We start from the raw sequence: 20546 nt of genomic DNA on the forward strand, positions 1-20546 counted from the left end.
CAGTAATCAGTGAGACAGTAAACAAACAAGAGTCAATTATCAAAATAAAAAGATAAAAAGATGATATACTCTTAGGTAAACTGATAAACAAATTAGAAATAAAAAAAATCACAAATTACAAAATACCAGTTTCAGCACCTATACATGACTATAGATTCCCTAGACAGTAAAAGGATATATAATGAAATTTTTAATGAAAATTAGTCAACTTACATAAAATGAAAAATTTCTTGAAAAATAGATCTACTGATTTAATGCAATCCCTTTTAAAGCAGTGTCAAACTTTAAAGATCTTGAAAAATAGTACTCCATTTCATATGGAACCAGAAAAAAACTCCATATAGCCAACACAATTTTAAGAAATAAAAACAAATCTGGAGGCATCACTTTATCAGAACTCAGGTTATATTACAAGTCTATAATGATCAAAACAGCATGGTACTGGCACAAAAATAGAGAATATAGATCTACAGAATAGAATGGAGAACCTAGAAATGTACCCGGCCACATATCACCATGTGATCTTCAGGAAAAGAATCCCTATTTAATAAATGGTTCTGGGAGAACTGGTTAGCCACATGTAGACAACTGAAATTGGATCCACACCTCTCACCATGGACAAAAATTGATTCTCTCTGGATAAAAGATTTAAACTTAAGACACGAAACAATAAAAATTCTACAAGAGAGTGTAGGGGAAAATGCTTGATAAAACTGGCCTCAGAAAATATTTTATGAAGAAGACCCCCCCTTGGCATTTGCAGCAACATCAAAAATAAATAAGTGGGACACGATCAAGCTGAAAAATTTCTGCACAGCTAAAAGTACCACAACTAAAGCAAACAGCCTTCAAAATGGGGGGTGATATTTACCGGCTATGAATATAATAACTAGAATCTACAAAGAACCCAATCAACAAGGAAAGAGAAAACAACCCCATCCATCTATAAGTAGGCAAGAGATTTGAACAGAAAATTCTCTGAAGAAGATGGACGAATGGCCACCAAACACATGCAAAATGCTCACTGTTCCTAATCATCAGAGAAATGCAAATAAGAATGCCTCTGAAGTGTCACCTAACCCCAGTGTAAATAGCCCACAAAATTCTGACTCTGCAGATGCTGATGTGGATGTGAAGAGAAGGGAGTATTTTTGCTCTGCTGGTGGGATTGCAAACTAACACGACCTCTGTGGACAGAAGTATGGAGAATTCTCAAAGAACTAAAAGTCTACCTTCCAACTGATCCCACAATTCCATTAGTAGGTATCTACCCAGAAGAACAAAAATAAATTCACCACAAAGACATGTCCACCAGAATGTTAATTGTGGCTCAATTGCCAAGACGTGAAAACAACCCAAGTGCCCATCAGGCCATGAATGGAGTAACAAATTGTGGTGCATGTATGCTGTGGAATGCTATTTGGCCAAAGGGAAAGATGGAGACTTTGCATCTTTTGTGTTACCTAAATGGAGTTGAAACACATTTTTCTTAGTAAAGTATTTCAAGAGTAGAAAAAAAAATATATCCAATGTACTCAATACTAATATGAAACCAATAAACAATTACACACTGATACGAACGTTAAAACACAAATATAGTCTAGCAAGGGGGCAGGGTGAGGAGGAAGAGAGGGTGATTGGTGGGATATCACCTAATGGGCACAATGTGAGAGTGTTAGCATACCCCCTGGGTGAAGGACTTAACTACAACTTGAACTTCACCTTAGAAATGAAAATAATGTAACCTAAATATTTGTACCCCCACATTAATCTGAAATTTAAAAAAAATATATTGAGAAGGATTAAACAGAAAATCTAAATAGCTCTATTTATCTTACAGAAATTGAATTCTTCTTTAAAACTATCACAAAAGAAAACCAGATAATTTGCTGGTGACTTCTAACAAATTTTTAAAGGAGAAATAACACCAATCTTACACCAACTGTTCATAAAATAGAGGAGAAGTAAATGCCAAACTTATTTATGAGGTCAGAATAACTCTAATGCCAAAACCTGTCAAGGACATTTCAGTGAAAGAAAACTATATTTCTCATGAACACAGATACAAAAAAAATCAAAAAATACTTACCAAAATCATAAAAAATCTAAAACAGTAATTCATAATGACAATATCTTATGACAAAGTATGATGTAACCAATTAAAACAGTGCAAAGTGTTTTTTTAGTCAAAACTAAATATAAGCAATCTTAACAGAATAATGGGAAAGAATTATATAATTTCAATAACTGCAGAAAAAGCGCTTGACAAAATGCAATCTCATTCGTGATTTAGTTTAAAAAACTATTACTAAACTAGGAGATTCTCAAAGTTGTGTCTGACATTATACTTGGAAAGTGGTCTTAAATCTTATAATAAGAAAAGGAAAATAAGAAGCACAAGCATAGGAAAAGAAGTAAAACTGTCTCTATTTGCAGATGACACAACTACTTAGAATATCCTAATAAACCTACAAAGCATCTATTAGAACTAGTAAGTGAATTCAAGTCAAAACATACAAGTTAATAACTTGGGGACGGCGCCTATGGTTCAGTGGGTAAGGCGCTGGCCCCATATATGGAGGGTGGCAGTTGGAATCCGTCCCCAGGCCAAACTGCAACAGCCGGGCGTTGTGGCAGGCACCTGTAGTCCCAGCTACTAGGGAGGCTTAGGCAAGAGAATCAATTGCTTAAGCCTAGTAGTTGGGGGTTGCTGTGACGCCACGGCACTCTACTGAGAGCAACAAAATAAGACTCTGTCTCTTAAAAAAAAAAAAAAAAAAAAAAAAACTTAGATTTTTATATACTATAGCAAACAACTGGAAAATGAAAAGTTTTTTTAATTCTATTTATAACAAGATCAAAAAACTAAAAATACTTGATGGAAAATATTCACAAAGGTCATGCAAGACTTCTACCTTAAAAACTACAAAACATTGCTTAGGTGAATTTAAAATACCTGATAATTAAAGAGCTATAACACTTGAAGACTCAAGCTAAGAAGTTACTTTCTCCCTAATTAATTTACAAAAATATAAAGCAGTCCCAAAATTGATACCAACAAACTTTTCAAATCAAAATTAACAAATTTACTATAAAACATATACAGAAGACCTTGACTAGTCAACCTACTGAAAAAGAGGAGGATGAAAAAGTGGAGGATTTACACCACCTGATTTCAAGATTACTATACAAAAGATTGAGGCATTGCATAAGGATAGACAAATAGATCAATAAGATAGACAGCTTGGAAAAAGAACCACCTGTATACAATTATTCCGTTTTCTACAAAAGTGACCAAAAAATCCAAGAGGGAGTAAAAAGCCTTTAAGTCATTTCAGGAAATGGTAATGGAACAACTGGATATCCATCTGGAAAAATATGAATCTTGATACTATATGTGCAAATATTAATTTGTGATAGATTACATACCTAGACCAAAATGCTAAAACTCAAGCTTCTGGAAGATACACAAAAAAGTGGTTTCATGATTAGATATTGGCAAGATGGTGCACAGAAAGAAAAACTATAACAGGGCCATGCCTGTGGCTCAAAGGAGTAGGGCGCTGGCCCCATATGCTGGAGGTGGCGGGTCCAAACCCAGCCCCGGCCAAAAACCACAAAAAAATAAATAAATAAAAACTATAACAAGAAAAAAAACTAATATTAGATTTCATCAGAATTACAACTTCTGTTCATCAAAAGGCATTGTTAAGAACATGAAGAGAGGGCAGCGCCTATGGCTTAAAGGAGTAGGGTGCCAGCCCCATATGTTTGAGGTGGTGGGTTCAAACCCAGCCCCAGCCAAAAACTGCAAAAAAAAAAAAAAAAAAAATAAGAAGAAGAAAGAGAATGAACAGACAAGCCCCAGAATGAGAGAAAATATACATAAAACACATACCTGATAAAGGACTAATATCAAGTTAGATAAAGAATTTCTATAATCTATTAATAAAAACACAAACTTTTTTTTTGTTGTTGTTGAGATAAAGTCTCACTTTATCACCCTTGGTAGAGTGCCATGGCATCACACTGCTCACAGCAACCTCCAACTCCTGGGCTTAGGCAATTCTCTTGCCTCAGCCTCCCAAGTTATTAGCACTGCAGGTGCCTGCCACAACGCCCAGCTATTTTTTTGCTGCAGTTTGGCTGGGACTGGGTTTGAACCTGCCACCCTTGATATATGGGGTCAGCGCCCTACTCACTGAGACACAGGCACCACCCTAAAAACACAAACTTTTTTTTTTTTAATTAAACTGTCACTTGACCGAGGCAGATACGATAAACATACGAAAAAATATTTAACATTGTTAGTCACCAGGCAAACAAAAAATCCTATCATAAGAAGATACCATTATAAACACTCCAGGATGACAAAAATTAAGATTTCACAAATGATAAAAAGTATGTGTAACCAATGAAACTCAAACATGGTCAGCGGAACTTTAAATTTATAACCACCACCTTAAATGATCTGGCACTATAAACTAATATATAACTACCCTATGATCCACAAATTCCTCTTCTAGATATTCATCCAAGAAAAATAACAATATATGTCCACAAAAATATTCATATGAGTGTGGTATGTTCATAAAATATAATTATTCAGCAATAAAAAGAAAAAAACAACTCACATGGATGAATATTCTGTAATTATGCAGAGTAAAAAGCTTTACAAAAAGTACATTGCATATGATGTCAAATATATGAAGATATAGAGCAGGCAAAGAGCTATTCTAATCTGGGAAAATTAAAAAGTAGTACAATAGGCTCGGCGCCTGTGGCTCAGGCGGCTAAGGCACCAGCCATATACACCTAAGGTGGTGGGTTCGAATCCCCAGCCCGGACCCGCCAGACAACAATGATGGCTGCAACCAAAAAAAATGGCCAGGCATTGTGGCGGGCGCCTGTGGTCCCAGCTACTTGGGAGGCTGAGGCAGGAGACTCGCTTGAGCCCAGGAGTTGGAGGTTGCTGTGAGCGTGATGCCATGGCACTCTACCCAGGGGGATAGCTTGAGGCTCCATCTCAAAAAAAAAAAAAAAAGCAGTACAATACATATGTGTTTGGTTCTAGAGGCTGAGATGAGCAGATATTTACTAGGAATTAATGTGAGAGGCATATGGACACTTTACCCATAACATATAGTCAGTAAGTAGCATACTCTAGCTATGACCTCAATTCCTGTGTTCTATACTAAAGAACATAAGGCTACAATATGTTTAGTAACACAGGAACAAGTTCGTCCTTACTGAAACAGGCAGTTCTCTTTGCCATTTTCCATTACCTCTATCTCTGACATTTCAAAGGATACAGTAAGATGAAAAGTTTAAAGAAGTATAACTGAATGTAAGTCCTAAATCTGATTTAAGTAAGCAGCTAGACTTTAGTTTGTTCAAGAATAAAATGACAATGGTAGAATAGAAAAGTCTTCAAATTGTGTTTCTTAGAACCCATGTCTCATGCTCCACTCATATTTACTTTACATATTGAGTTAGAATTTGAAGGAAATAGTCTCTACTAAAACAAAGAGCATAGTGTGAAAAACACCAGGGGAAAAAGGAGCCCTCACATTTTAAGATACTATAACATTAATGTGCACTGTTTTTTTCAATTTGCCTTGTATAAAATGTTCACACACATTTCTTAGACACCAAAAATTTCTCAAATTTAGAAGCCATACTAAAATTGTAGATGAGTTTGAAGAAGTATTTTGTTAGGATCACGAATTTTTGAGTAATTCATAAATGAATATACACATAGCCCATAGCACCATCACATGTATGAAATGAATTCATTTTACTATTCAGTGAATAGTGCCAGAATTAAAGAAGTTCACTGGTAGTTATTTTCTTGAAGTTTTCTAAGATCCTTTATGATCATATAGAAATTGACAATAACAAGAGTACATGTGAATCTTTCTAAATGTAGAATATAAATGTCTTAACACAATAACTAAGAAAATGCCATGAAGGCTATATTAACCAGTTTGGTGAAAATATTTCAAATTGTACATAAAACCAGCACACTGTACCCCATGACTGCATTAATGTACACAGCTATGATTTAATACATATATATAAGAAATTGACAATAAAAAAGTGTCATTAACATTAACATGTCAGTCATCACCAAAAGCACTAACTTTATAAAAGTTCCTTCAATAAGGGAATTACTTAAATACTGTAGATCAGTATACTAATAATTGCTGCATACTGCTAGGGTCCATGGTAAATATTCTGGTAAAAATATGAATGATAAACATATCTGAATCAAAAGTTATTTTGATTAGAAATCTAAACAGGGTGGGGAGGAAGAGAGTGGAGAGAAAGGGAAGGACAGAGGGGGTTTAGTGTACTGCCATCTAACAGGCACAATGTAGGGGTATATGGCACACCTCCTGGGTGAAGAGCTCTACTACAACTTGGACTTTACCTAACAAATGCAAACAATGTAAACTTATTGTTTGTACCCTTATGTCAAGCCAACATTTTTAAAAAAGATATATAAGCACAATTTTGTTAAGGCAAGATCTTATGCCCATTAATAAGTAACAATTTATAGTCATAAAGTTATTTTATAATAATCAGATATTTAATAACATGTATACATGTACATAAAATATATATCAGACTAGTGGTTGCTTTCTACCTCATAATATAGACCTTTCATGCAATGTGATTAATCAATTGTGCTGTGATCATACCAAGTCCAAACAATGACACTGTGCATATACAGACTGCATCCTCAGAACTATGAAAAGTGAACATGCTGTTCTTTCAATATCTAAGTAGGCATTAATGTGCTGTGATGAATAATAAGTGTCTGTACCAAAATTCCTGGACATAGTTAATGGTTTCACTATAAGCCAAAACAATAGTGAATGCTTTATGTAAATGACTAAGTATTTCTGACTAGAAATATTACCAGACTAAATAAAACATTTACTTCGCAAAATCAGATTTTATTTAAAATCTCAATATTTTAGAATGGTGGTAATGTTTCAATGGAATAAAATTCATTTATACTAGGTGAATTTCAGCTGTATATTCCATTTTTATACCTAGAATAACCCTGCAAAGTTACTGTCAGATCACAATACTTTTTTGAGAGAGAAAAGTACTAATAATAATCACTGGAGGACAGCAGGTATAAACTCTGACTACTCCAGACAAACTAGATTACTTATAATTGAAAACACAAAAAATACAAATTTTATCTCATCTAACTTTTTTCTTAATCTTACGTTAAAATATGAATGTTTGAACATCTCGTTATACATATGGGAAGGAGAGAAAGACTGTTTTTCATATCTACTCTGAATAAATGCTAGTTCTAGTATGCCCCTCTGTGGCCAGACAGCACAGCAAATTTACTACTACACATTTGGTGACAAGGAAATAATTACATCAGAGGAAAATGCAGATTTCTTCATTGTATAATAAAGATGGCTAAAAATCAGAATATGGGAAAATGTAGAGGATATTTATTAAGTGTATTTTCTATAAACTTTATCATAAAAGATAGTCATCATTAGCATATTTTTTGAATACTGCCCAAAAAAAGCAATTGATAACTCAATGTAGTGAACTCTGCTAAAAAATATACATCAGCTAACATCCCAATATTTATGTTTACTTCCAAAGAAATGATCACTAAAATTAGACTTCACAATGAACTCGGTACTTGCAGATCTTCTTTATGGATGACAAAAGCAATTACGTTTGTGTCCTGATTAAATAATTTAATTTGGCAAAAATAAGTTTACAGTGAGAATACTTGATAACAAAAATTTAAATTAAAATGAACTTCATCAAAACTTATCAAATGAATTTATGTAAGATACAGACTTTTTTTTTTTCTTGTTGGACTTTCAGTTGCTTTATTTCACCTAGAAAAAAAAACATTGGATCCTGCCTAAAGTGGTACACAAGAACAAGAATGGCAAGAGAATAAGCTAAGAATCAAGCTATATGGTTTCCAACAAAAAGTCCAAAATAGACTAATAATTTTTATTCATAAATAAATTTCAATTACTTATTAGTTAATAAAATATTTTAACAATCTACATTAATCTCCAGTTTAGTGATTTATGTCACGCATGCAATATTATTGCTGTATTTAAAATCTTTCCTTTTTGACAAGTTGAACTTGGAACTGTCTCTGGAGCAATTATTATTGGAGATTTTTATGACTACCACCTAAAACCTGATGAAAGTTGACTTGTAGATTTAGGGATAAGATTAGTTAGTTATCTAAGAAAAGTCTAAGCTTAAAAATTACTTGAGATGATCCTCTTTTAACAATATATTCTATACAATTGATGTACAGTACTATTCTGGTAATTTCTACTAGAAAACCATTCAAAAATAAAATATAATCTAATTATCTGAGTCTATGATGTTCTTTCTCTGTTTAAAGACAACAGTTAAGGTCACAGTACAAATAATGAATAATTCCATGTTAACTAGTCCAAACAAGTAAATTACTAGTCAAAACTGTTCTTTACAATGGTGATACCTATAAAATTGATGCTTAAAATCTCAAGACCATTAATGTCCAGTCTATAAGGTTGAAACACCCACTATTTAGAAAAAATTTATGTTCTCGTAAGAGCACATCCTCTGATGATATACTTAGGTCATTCTTCTTCCATGACTTTTTTCTTCAAGAATGATTTTTCACTCTATAGCTTTACTTTCTGCTTCAATGTTAACTGGAATGTTAATGCCTAAACATTTGTATCTTTTTAAAGAATCTAAGCAGAATAAAAATGTTTATCTAAAATTAAAACATGTGGAAGCATTAATTGGAAACTCAAATACTTATTTTTCATTCTTCATACTTCTAAAGTAATAACTATTTATGCAATTATTTTTGAAGATCAGTAGATCTATTTGTGAAATAATATCACATGTTGTTTAAAGACTAATAAGTTAAAAACATAAAAAGGCAGAAATTTATTTTTCCTAAAGCAGGATAAATTCTATATTGATTAACTGGTAGTTCTCGATAATTTAAGAATCAAAATAAGTTAAACAAGGTTGGTCTTACGAGCATTAAAAATATCACATTTTAATATTGAATTGTAGCTTCATTAAATTCCAGATTTTAATAAGAGCATTGAAATTATAGGCATGCCAACAACAAAAGAAACTTGAAGCTAAAGCAAATGCACAGAGATACACACAATTCCTTCAAGAAAAAAAGATATTCTCATGTTTTAAAACTAATATACTCACTTTAAAACCAATTCCTGCTATGCTGTTAATAGTATAATTTCTATACACACAGCCCTAATATTAATACTTTTAAACACATAAATTCTTGGCACTAAAAAAAGAGATAGAATAAAACAAGGAACAGATTTATAAGAGATGATATAAATCCTAAAACTCTAGAGCTTCAGGTCATGGAAAATTTTAGAAAGCTGCTTCTTTTATTTTAGCATAACATGCAATACATATTATCATAAATTATAGACACTAAAGTAACATAGTACCAAATAAAAAGAAAAATATTAAAATATAGTCTACACAGAGTATATTTTATACTGTATTTCATATACTGTTAGATATTTTCAAACAGTCTAAAAATAAAAAGAACTAGTTTATTGAATAGAACTGTATTAAGAACAGTAAAATTTTTAAAGAAATAGCTATGTGATTCTATATTCAAAGAAAATGTCATAAATATGTATTTATCATCAGTAGACATTTTAAATGCCAACATATTTTAAAAGCCTCATTTTCATTTGCTAAATTAAGATACATATAGTATAATAGCCATTTTTTAAATCTCTAAAATAGGCTGCTTCACATTGTTCAGAGATCCTAAAAGGAAGAGATCAGTAATGCCATTCAATATTTTATGCACTATTAGTTTCCCATCAATTTCCAAAAGGTTTAAGTGCATTATTATGTTCACAAAATTTGTTCCTCAATCTTTCTCCAGATACATTTAGTCAAAATGGGGTCTTTTTTTATAGAAGATACATAACATGAAAAATTCTCAAAAGCCAAACAACTTAAATAAGGGAAGAACTGGGTAATAAAACTGCATTTTAAAAGCATTCTCTAATAAAGTATCTCTTTTAGTGTAAGCCAGAGAAACCATCTAAACCATATGTTTATAATTTAAAATCCTTCATCACACACACAAGAAAATGATGAGGTTGAAAAAAGCAATAAGAATTTATGACAAAGAATTCTGCCAATCTAGACAACCAAGCTAAATACAAAGCATTATTTGCAGTTCCACAATATAGCTTGTTTTAAAGTGATTATTGATCTACCCTGCATAGAGAAATGTATTAGACCTAGAAAACATCTTCCACATGTTTTACAAGAGCATGCATGATTGCTAATTCACATTTTCCAACAAATCACATGTGATCACATAGACCCATCCCTACATATGCAATGTAATCACTTCCATGATCACAAAGAAAACATCTTTTAGGCATTTTAAGTTAGTCATTTTATTTATTAAAAAACAAAATAATGAAACGGTCTTATATCTGTATTATGTTTCAGAGGTCAAAGCTAGTTAAATTTAAGATGCATATTATGCTTTGAAGTAAGCTGATTTTCCTTCTTACAATCTAATTAAGCAAGAATGCCACATAAAATTTTGTTTATGGTAAAAAGAAAATGCCCTTATAATACTAACATAAATATACAAGTTTTACAGACATATGATTATTATTCTGAAAAACCAATATTAAAAGAAAATATACTTTAGCTCTACTCACCTTGCATTGTTCAGTGTTTGTCCAAAAAGCTCATTTTGTAAAATATTTGGTGGGGATGAAAAAACCCCATGAAAATGAGATAAAACAGAATTGCAGACCTGGCGCAACGTCTCAAATTGCATTTTCTTTCTTTTTTTTTTTTTTCTCCTTCTCTTATTTTTCCTTACCACCTGTCTTTAAAGTCATCTATTTGCTGACACCATCAAATAAAAACATGCCAATCAAGTTCCATATTTCTCTTGAGCTCTGTAAAAACTGTGCTTAAATGAGCAAAGGTTGATAGTTAATTGTACAGTCATTATTCTTCTAATTCAGTCGTAGAAGATTCAGTACCGTGCAGCTTTCGGCTTTCTCCTGACTGTAGCAAGAATTCTAAACAGCAGTAAGCTTTTTGGGCATTCCTAGCTGAAGTGTGAAGCTGAGCTGCTTTCATGTACTCTACTCATATTTCTCTAAGCCTATTAAAAACACGCAATGAATAGATGCTGTCGTCAGGAGTTTCAGCACATCTGGCTGCCAGCAATAAAATCTCAGAAGTAATAAAAATGGGAACAAGGTATCTTCTCAATGTTAATGCAGGAAGAATAAGAGAAATTATGTATTTCTCCCTTTTCTCCTTTCCTGAAAAACTGGTACTCCAGCAACAGAGCATATCTCTTCAATGTGCAGGCTGCTGCATAGGACTAGAACACTCTAAAAATAAGTGGTATATTCTTCTTATGATATCATGAAGCAATAAAAATATAACCAACAATAGAGTTTTTATTGCCTGCATTTATAATGCCATAATTCTATAACAAAGTACATTTGGAAAACAGGTACTTAGTTGTCTTAATTTCTTACTTAATTTTAAAATAAATTCATTTATTTATTTTTAAAGTGAAGTGAATAATGTACAGTCTGGTGCCTTTCTAAAGGCTACACAAATTGACTATATATTATTCATGTAATTTTTTAAAAGAACTATACCTTATCAATTAAAATTTACTTTAAAAACACACATAAAATAAAAACTTATCCACAAATCCTTGGGGGGAAAAAACCCACAACCAAGGGCAGAGACACTTTATCAATTAACATTAATTTATTTTGAAAGGGGTGGGCCATATCATTTTTTATATGAGAATTTTTCCTGTAGGAACAGTTTTAGAGAATCCTCTACCTCATCACCCACTCTCAGTGAATAATTCTGTCTCAGAAGAAATTTAAGGTTATTCTATTTCCAGGTGAATCTATTATTCCATAAAAGATATCTGAGAGTAGTACATAAACTAAGTTTTAAATATCAACTCAATTTAAACATTAAAGATATATAATATTTGTATTGATCTTTTGCTCCTAACCCTTGATTTTCTTTAATAGATGCAACCCTTTTGCCCCTTTTTTAGCTAAACTCTTCTTAGCCCTAACCTTCTCTATCCCCTACCACATACATAATACTGTCAATAAATAGGCACTTAAATACACTAAGTTTTTTAAAACTAGTGAATTATTTTTTGACATAATTACCATGTCACAAAATAAACAGGTAGTAATATGAAATTTCAAATAACTAAAGTACTTATTTTTTAAACTAAAGTGTTAAATTATAGCTTTTTCCTCAAGTAAGAACGCCTTAATTAGACTATTATTTTTCATTTCAAATTTTCATAGGTATATACCAATCTATTTCTCAAAGGCACACACACATATATATAAATCATGAAGTATTTTTAGTTTATAAAACACTTCTATATTTATTTTTTAACAGCCAGAAAACATCGTATGTGTTAATGTTAACATTATTGTATACATGAAAGGAAACTGTCTTTTATGGATTAAAGATCACTATATGTAAAACAGAATATTTGGAACGAAGGTCTTTGAGGTGGACTCCATTTCCTCTGCTCCTTCCCTATCAGTCTATTTTCCACATATGTGCACACATATCCATATGCACACACACACAAACTTACACCTATTATAAGTAGGCCAATTTCTATATGCGAATAGGAAAACTACCTGCCAGTAATCTAATCCAGGATATTTCAGTTAAAGCAAACATATCAAATGTTTTCATTCATGAGTAATTTTAAATAAGTTTCTTTCATTTATCTCAAATAGAAACAACTTGATGAGCTTTAAATTTTTAAGCTTCTGATCACAAGTTAATTTTTTTCACACCTACAAAAGGTCAGTTTCTATGGTATAAACCTAAACATTTTTTAAAGTCTTATTTCCAAGTAAATTTTGTAGTTCTTATAATTTGTAATGAAAAAATTAAATTTGCCCCTATAAGTAGAATTAATTTTTATAAATAATCAAAAATCCTTTAAAAACAGACCTACTAAATAAGAAGGTGATTATACAGCAAGAACACTCTTTGTTAAAAATATTTTTCTTTTTCAAAATTGGATAAAAAGAGTTTAATGGTTAGAATAAGTCTTAAAAAATGGTTCCTTCAAAAGAATCATCAATATATCAACTGCCTTCCTCAGAGACTTATTTTCCATTTCTCAATATACAACACTCACCCTACTGACCAGCTTCCTCTTGGTTCCCTCACTATACTAGAAGTGATTTCTTGTACCTTCCTTCTCCATTATCACCTTTCATCTATTCCTACTCATTCTTAAGAGCTCACATGTCGCCATCATAGGAAGACTTCTCCTAACCTAGATTAGGTCCCCTCTTATGCACTCTTATTTTACCCTGCACTTGTTCTGCACATCATTTGGTATGTGCTAACTATGTATCTACTTGAAAAATAAATGTTTAATATCTTTCACCCTCAATTCCATAAGGTTAAAATCCTTCATTCTCTCTTATTCACCTAGCAAAATGCCTAGCACAAAGCAGATGTTCAATAAACATTTGTTGAATAAATAGATGCATAAATTTTAGCAAAAGTTAATTCTTACTCACATTCATAGATAGTATAGGAAACATCTCAAGGCTTCATTGGGTTCCCAGTTTTTACATGCATTTTGTCCTTGTTTGTTTATTTTTAGCCTACTTCATCATGTTATAACATTCATAAATGTAAGAGCCACCACAGTATTTACAATCAAACCAGTGAGTTTTGGATAAATGTTGTAATTTGTTATGAATATTCTGAGCATTACAAAATATATTTATAGATAATATTTGCTTTAAATTTTCTACATAGTGCAAGCTCACATGTAACATAAATATTGGAGACTTCTATGAGAACAAGAAGAATATGGCTCTTTGAGTCAAGCAGGCTGGGTTTAAGTATTGACCCCATCCCTAACTACCTCAGAATCTTCACTTTATATATATGAACTTTGGTTTCTTCAAGTGTAAAACTGGGCATATCACTTATATCATAGGATTATTGTCACAAATATGATATGTATAATGCATTATATAAACTATAAAATACATTGTGTTTGGAAGTAATCTTACTATGAACTACCTGAGGAATTAAATTGCTGGTACATGAATTCTAACAATTATGTTCAGGTATCTTTTATTTATCATACTTATAAATACATATTTATAGTTTCTTTGCACAAGTCTCTATCCCTTTATCATCTGGATGCTGATGGGACATAATTCTTATAGTTATATTTTTCAAGAAAAATTAGATATACTCAGAATGACTTGTATAAGATTAACTACATATTTACACTGAGTCCAGCAGAGAAGGATTAACTTTCACAAATAGTATAGATTGTAGCAACCATTGCTCTATGGATGTTCTAGAATCTTTAGCATATCACTGGATATGACAGTACTAAGGAAAGTTCTAACAGAAGCAGCAAAAGCAATTATAGAAAACATCTTTATTAACCAACAAAATTCAAATAAAAATAAGATAATGCATCTCTGCCTACTAAAATGGCAAAATATTGGCCAGAGGTGCAAATGGTGAGTCAAACCACATTTATTGGTAGAATTATACACTGGTAAATCCTTTTGGAGAAATGTTTAGTAATATGTCTCAAAATTTTTTTTAAATGCTCACAATCTGAGAGAATACTAGAACAACATGCATCAAAATGTTAATATTGATTATCTCTGGGTGAGAAAATCACAGAATTTTTCTATTACATTTTTTGATACACTAGCCACAACCAAAGCCCAAAGTTTAATCTACATACCAGGAAGAATTCCATAATTATGATTCTACAATTTAGATACAAATGTAAAACCATCACATATTAACAAGATGTGAGCACATTATCTTTTGCTTAGCAGTGCTCAAGTAAATAAAATACTAGATAATCAGTTTTCATGAGATTAGCTATGTTGATATCCAATAGAAATGATCTCTTCTTTAAGTTCCTAAGATTCTGTAATAACTTAGATTATTTAATTAGTACAATGAAACACCAAATGAGAAGAGAAACTAAAAATCAGTACTAACTTCTTTACAACATCTACAAGCTCTTTAAATTAAAATAGTTTAAGAGTCTTTGTTTACAAATGCCTATAGGCTGCTAAGTTAAATGTCTTATAAAAATTAACATAAACTCAAAAATAAATGAAAGAATCAAAATGGGAAAATTAAACTCTTCTAAATTAATAACAACACAGCCTCTTACCTAATAAGGTATGATCACTTAGGATATAATTAGACTTTATAAAAGTTTAGTTTTAAAGAATACCAAAGTAATTCCATTAAAGTGCAACATACATGAAAATAACTAAACATATATGTAAACATAGCTAATGAGTTATTAAAATAATATAATCTACAACATGTATAATCCATAACAAAAATCCATGACATGCTAAAAAGGAATTTCTCATTTTCTTAAAATTTATATCTGTAGACCTAACCATATAATTGAAACAACTGCATCATCTCACTCGTCGTATTATTCTTGTTCCACTGACTATCTGAAGAATCTGACAAATAAAAATCTAAGAGTTTTAAGAAAGATGGTCCAGAGAACAAACATTTTGAAAAATGGTGTCTTCTTTTGTTTTGCAAATTAAAGTCTGCAGTAAATATTTCCCCAAGGCACAAGGATTATAGAAACATTATAAGCAAAGAAATAAAAGGTAGATGATGGAATTCCTAACAAAAGGAAGAAAAAGAAAGTATTCCAAATATTCCATAATTTGACCTATGCTTCAATTTACGGTGGACTATAATATGTATTCAGGATGGAAACAAAGAATAGCCCAGACCTAAATACACATACTACCAATCTAAAGATAACTAGTACATTTCAGCTCAGAAAATTTCAGATAAAAATTTAAAAACAGCTCAAAATGCATTAGTTTTCAAAATAAGTTTTTAAAATTTTGTTGATGCTTGGTTATTTTCTGATACAGAAAAGTACTGTACAGTATTTCTTAGGAATTGTCCCTAGTTCGGACCACTGCTACAAAATGGACTCATCACACAAGCAGTTTCTACAATTTAATTCAGAAAGGAAAAGGAAAGCTTAGTGAAAGGACTGCAAATATGTGAAGCCCCACCATCATTATCTCTCTCACTCTTCTTTTTAGGCCAAAAATATAAGGGCTAATCCTACTGTGCTTTTGCTCAAGCCACATTATTCTGAGAAGTATTACTAGCTTGCTTCACTTAGTCTATGCCAAAACAGCTCTTGAGAGGACAATTTCCACACCTTAAAGCTGGCAACAGCAGAAATATCTTTCTCTTTGGCTGCAAGAGTTACAAACCTAGGTTTTAGCTCCAGAATGAGAATGTCAGAAATGATACCTAGAGATTCCACCAATTAGAAGAAAGAGAACCACTATCTCTGAAAACAATTTGATAAGTCCCTCCAACATTAGGATGCTAGTTCGAAGTATATATTCCTTTGATAACTATCAAAAGAACCACTGAAAGCTACCCTACAATTTCAGGGAGCTATAGCAACATGAATAAAATCAACCCCATCTCTAATAGCTACATTCACCAAGAGCCACAATATAAGGGATGTTTATAGCCTTGGGGCTTCACGGACTCACACTAAAGCTTACAAACAGCCTCTACAAGACACCTCTGCTGCCCTGTATCTTCCAAGTACACCTACATTCTTTAGGAAATAACTAGTACTGCACATTGTTATTATATAAAAATATTAGAAATAATAATCATTGGCACAACTACAAACCTATTTAGGCAAAATATGGGAACAATGACATACTGTGCAATAACACTGGCCTCCAGCAGTTTCCATTTGTAATTCCTTTCACACAGTTCCTCTCTACTCATGTTATTGAAACAGGCGGAGGAGGTCTTTCCCCAAAGCCTGCCTAGACCCTAAATACAAACCTTTGTTTCAGCTTTGACAATATATCTATATGTATATCCAGGCATCATTTTGGAGACCTTAAATACATACGATAAATTTTTTTTAAAGAACATCATTTAGGTTCAATACCAAAGAAAAAGTTGTCCATAAATGTATAACAATAAAGTTTAAAGTAATTTGTTTTCACTAGAACTTGCACATTATAGAAAACTCTTTATAAACTAGAATATATTCTGCCTTTGCCAGCTATATAATCCAGTAGAACCTCCATAGTTGACCAGCTCTTTAAATTGACCTCATTTTCATAGGCCAGACATGCACCACACTTACCTATCAATATAGCAGACCTTGTTCCTTATGTTTACCACCTCCATATGTTGACCAGTTTGTTACAGTCCTTTGGGTAGTCAACTTACAGAGGTTCACCATATATTTGATTAATGTGTAGCAAGTAGTAACCAATAGTTTGCCACTGACTGAGTATAAATGGGAAACAGTGAGTTGGAATTTAATTGTTTGACTCTTTTCCATTGGCTACCTTCTCCTTGCCTTTTTTATCTTTCCCTGTCCATTTCCTTCATCTGTAAACATAGCCCCAGAGGCCACTATAGAACTACCTAACCATAACTTCTTCTAAAGAGCTTAGCTTAGAGGAAATATTAATGATGATGCTAAGAGTTTGTTGTTTTTTTGTTTTTAATTTCAATATGGGCAGAAGTTTTTGGAGAGTTATTGAAAGGTGAACCGGTTTGAATTAGACCTGTGATGAAGGATCAGACAACTGCTCTAAGTTCTATCTTGCTGTCTTTAAAAGCTTTCAAGCAGAGAAAATAAAAGATTTGTGTAGAGACTGAATTATGCATAAGATAAAGTTAGTTAACTTGTAAAGTTCCTTCACAATTTATGCTGAATCCCAAATGCCTTCTGCTCCCATCATACTATAGTTACAAAAGGGATTATATCAAGAGTAATAATCTCAAAGCTCCCTGGTTCTTTGTCCCCACTTGTATCTTAGTAGGACTTTAGCTTCCTGCTGAATGACCCATAGATGTGGAAGTGCTCAGGCATATCAAATATGCCCCCCTGTCTTCTAACTCATCTACACATACATCATCTTCAGTGTGTGTTGATTATGAAGCTACTTGAGGATGGAGCCTTGCCACATGTGGTACCTCCTCAGCCTGAATCTCAGTTCCCAGCCAAAGGTGGTGAATCTCAAGTCTACAACAATTCAAGGTGCTGTGCTTTATCAAGTATTAGAAAAATTAATAGCTACTCAAAATTCATTCATTCATTCATTGAGTACTGACTAAAGTCGAATAGGTAGTTAAAGTTAAATGCAAAAGGACCTATAGGAAAGAGATAAAGGAGGAAGGAGGGTGGAAAGAGAAAAGGAAGGAGGGAAGGAGAGAGGGAAGTAAGGAGGACATCATCCCAGCCCTTACATGAGTTTTGATCAATAGTCCAGGAGGGAAGACAGATACTCAATAAATAATTATATGTATTATTAAAAATTATATTTAGAAATGTAAAAATAACTTATAACGAGCAGCCTTGAAGTAGTCTTGGTGTTCAGAAGTTCAGGGAAACTTCTGAAAAAAGTACCATTCAAGATGAGAACCATGGAATCATAAGTGTTAGCCAGGCCAAAAGTGAGACAAAGGAGTATTCCCCATATGGAGTACTGCATGATACAAGGTCAAGAGATGACACTGATTATAGCATAATTAAAGAACCAGAAGAGGCCAATTCAGGAGAAATCAAGTAGTTAAAGAAGAAATGGAAGCAATACCCTACAGGGCATTGAAAACTGATGAATATTTTGATTTTTAATCAAATTCATAAATAATTCTGTGTTTTGCTGTAACAACATTCTTTGAGTGAATAGATGCATCAAGTCCTAGTAGTCAGAATGGAGGAGATTCAAGAGTTAACAAAAACACAAGGAGAAAATACAACCATAAACACACAAAAATATCATCCCACTACATGTGGATGCAGGAAAATCAATTAGAAAGCTAATCCAATAGTCCAAACAAGACTTTGATTGTCTTGGATTAAAGTGTTCACAGTAAGATTGGAAAAAAACAGACTAAAAGGATAGATGTTAAATCAACAGGACTTAGGGAATGAGTAACCAAGGGAATAGAAGATAGTGTATGAAGGTCAAGAAAGGAGTCAAAAATAACTCTCAGCTATCTCTCTTAAGTAACCAAGCAGATAGTCTTAAAATTTGCTGAGACAGAGAATGCTAAAGGAAGAGCAGGCTGAAGTAGAGAGAAGAGGAAAATATGATTTGTTGAATTTGATGTGCATGCAAGATAGCTAAAAAGACAGGTAAAGTAAACAATTTGATATGATACTCTGGAGTTCAGAAGAGCATTCTCAGCTTACGATATTACCTCAGGAAACATCAGCATGTTGGCAATGATTTCAAACAAGCACAGTGGATAAGATCACCCAGAAAGAAAATTCGAAATGAAAAAAGAAAAGAGGTCTAGGGTGGCGCCTGTGGCTCAAAGGAGCAGGGTGCCAGTCCCATATGCCAGAGGTGGCGGGTTCAAACCCAGTCCCCCCCCCAAAAAAAAAGAGAGAGAGAGACCTAAGAGTGCCAAGGAACTAAGTTCCACATTAAGTTGTTAGGTAAAGAAGGAAAAGCCAATGAAACAGAGGAGGAGTACCCACAGAGGAAGGAGAAAAATCAGGAAAGCATAGTGGCCTAGAAGCCAATAAAAAACAAGTGTTTTAAGAAGAATATGATCAATTCTGTGTATATTCTGTCATCCAGAATTCGAAGAATTGCTGCTTATTACCCTGTGCTTCAAAACATTTATCCTGAAAAAAGGTTTTTTGGCCTGAGATCATTCACTCCATAGGACCCAGATCCAGCCTATGAAATGATCTGGGAACAGATAGCTTCTCAGCTCCCCTTTTTCTCTCTTTTTGCAGTTTTTGGCTGGGGCCAGGTTTGAACCCACCACCTCCTGTATATAGGGCCAGCGCCCTACTCCTTGAGCCACAGGCACTGCCTGCTTCTTAGATTCTTCATCAACCTTCTCTTCTCAAATCAAGTTATGCAAATCTCTATATATTTCAACCCAATCCTCTCAATTCAAAAAATATAATTTGACGCTTACAAATGAACAGAAAGATCCTAGCTACTTATAAGTGAAGGTGATTAGGCACCAAATCTGAAAATCAAAAAGAACGTAAATGTAAACAAGACCTATTCTGTCAACTTTCTATCTAGCTTACTCTTTTTCTTAACATCTCCTTCCTAAAATACTTAGTTTATTTGCTATTGAATGCATTTTAGAAGTCCCTTGGTTCTAACTTGTAATGATAAATAACTAGCATTTGTCCAAGGCAGAAGGATCACTTGAGGTCAAGAGTTTGAGACCAGCCTAAGCAAGAATGAAGTCCCCCTCCCATCCGCACTCCTTCCCTATCTCTAAAAAAAATAGAAAAAGCCCAGTGGCCAGGTGTAGGGACATTGTGATATGCACATGTACTCCCAGCTACTCAGTAGCTTGAGGCAGGAGGATCACTAGAGCCCAGAAATTTAAATAGCGCA

The 20546-nt window shown here is 32.9% G+C and overlaps 1 protein-coding gene across 33 annotated transcripts in view; it reads right to left on the reverse strand.

Moving 5' to 3' along the window:
* Window positions 1-20546, reverse strand: part of RIMS2 (regulating synaptic membrane exocytosis 2) — a 597279-nt gene that overhangs the window by 365681 nt on the left and 211052 nt on the right. For 14 of the 33 annotated variants that reach the window (XM_012809714.1, XM_023517394.1, XM_023517414.1 and 11 more), the window contains exon 1: window positions 10752-11197. The exons of the other annotated variants lie outside the window; for them this stretch is intronic. In XM_012809714.1, coding sequence (XP_012665168.1) covers window positions 10752-10873 — 122 coding nt within the window. In that variant the 5' untranslated portion in view covers window positions 10874-11197. Of the gene's footprint in view, window positions 1-10751; window positions 11198-20546 lie in introns of those variants that run through there. 33 annotated transcript variants of the gene reach the window in all.

Source organism: Otolemur garnettii, unplaced genomic scaffold (genome assembly GCF_000181295.1).
Source record: "Otolemur garnettii isolate 467f Iridium unplaced genomic scaffold, OtoGar3 scaffold00004, whole genome shotgun sequence".
NCBI classification, from domain to species: Eukaryota; Metazoa; Chordata; class Mammalia; order Primates; family Galagidae; genus Otolemur; species Otolemur garnettii.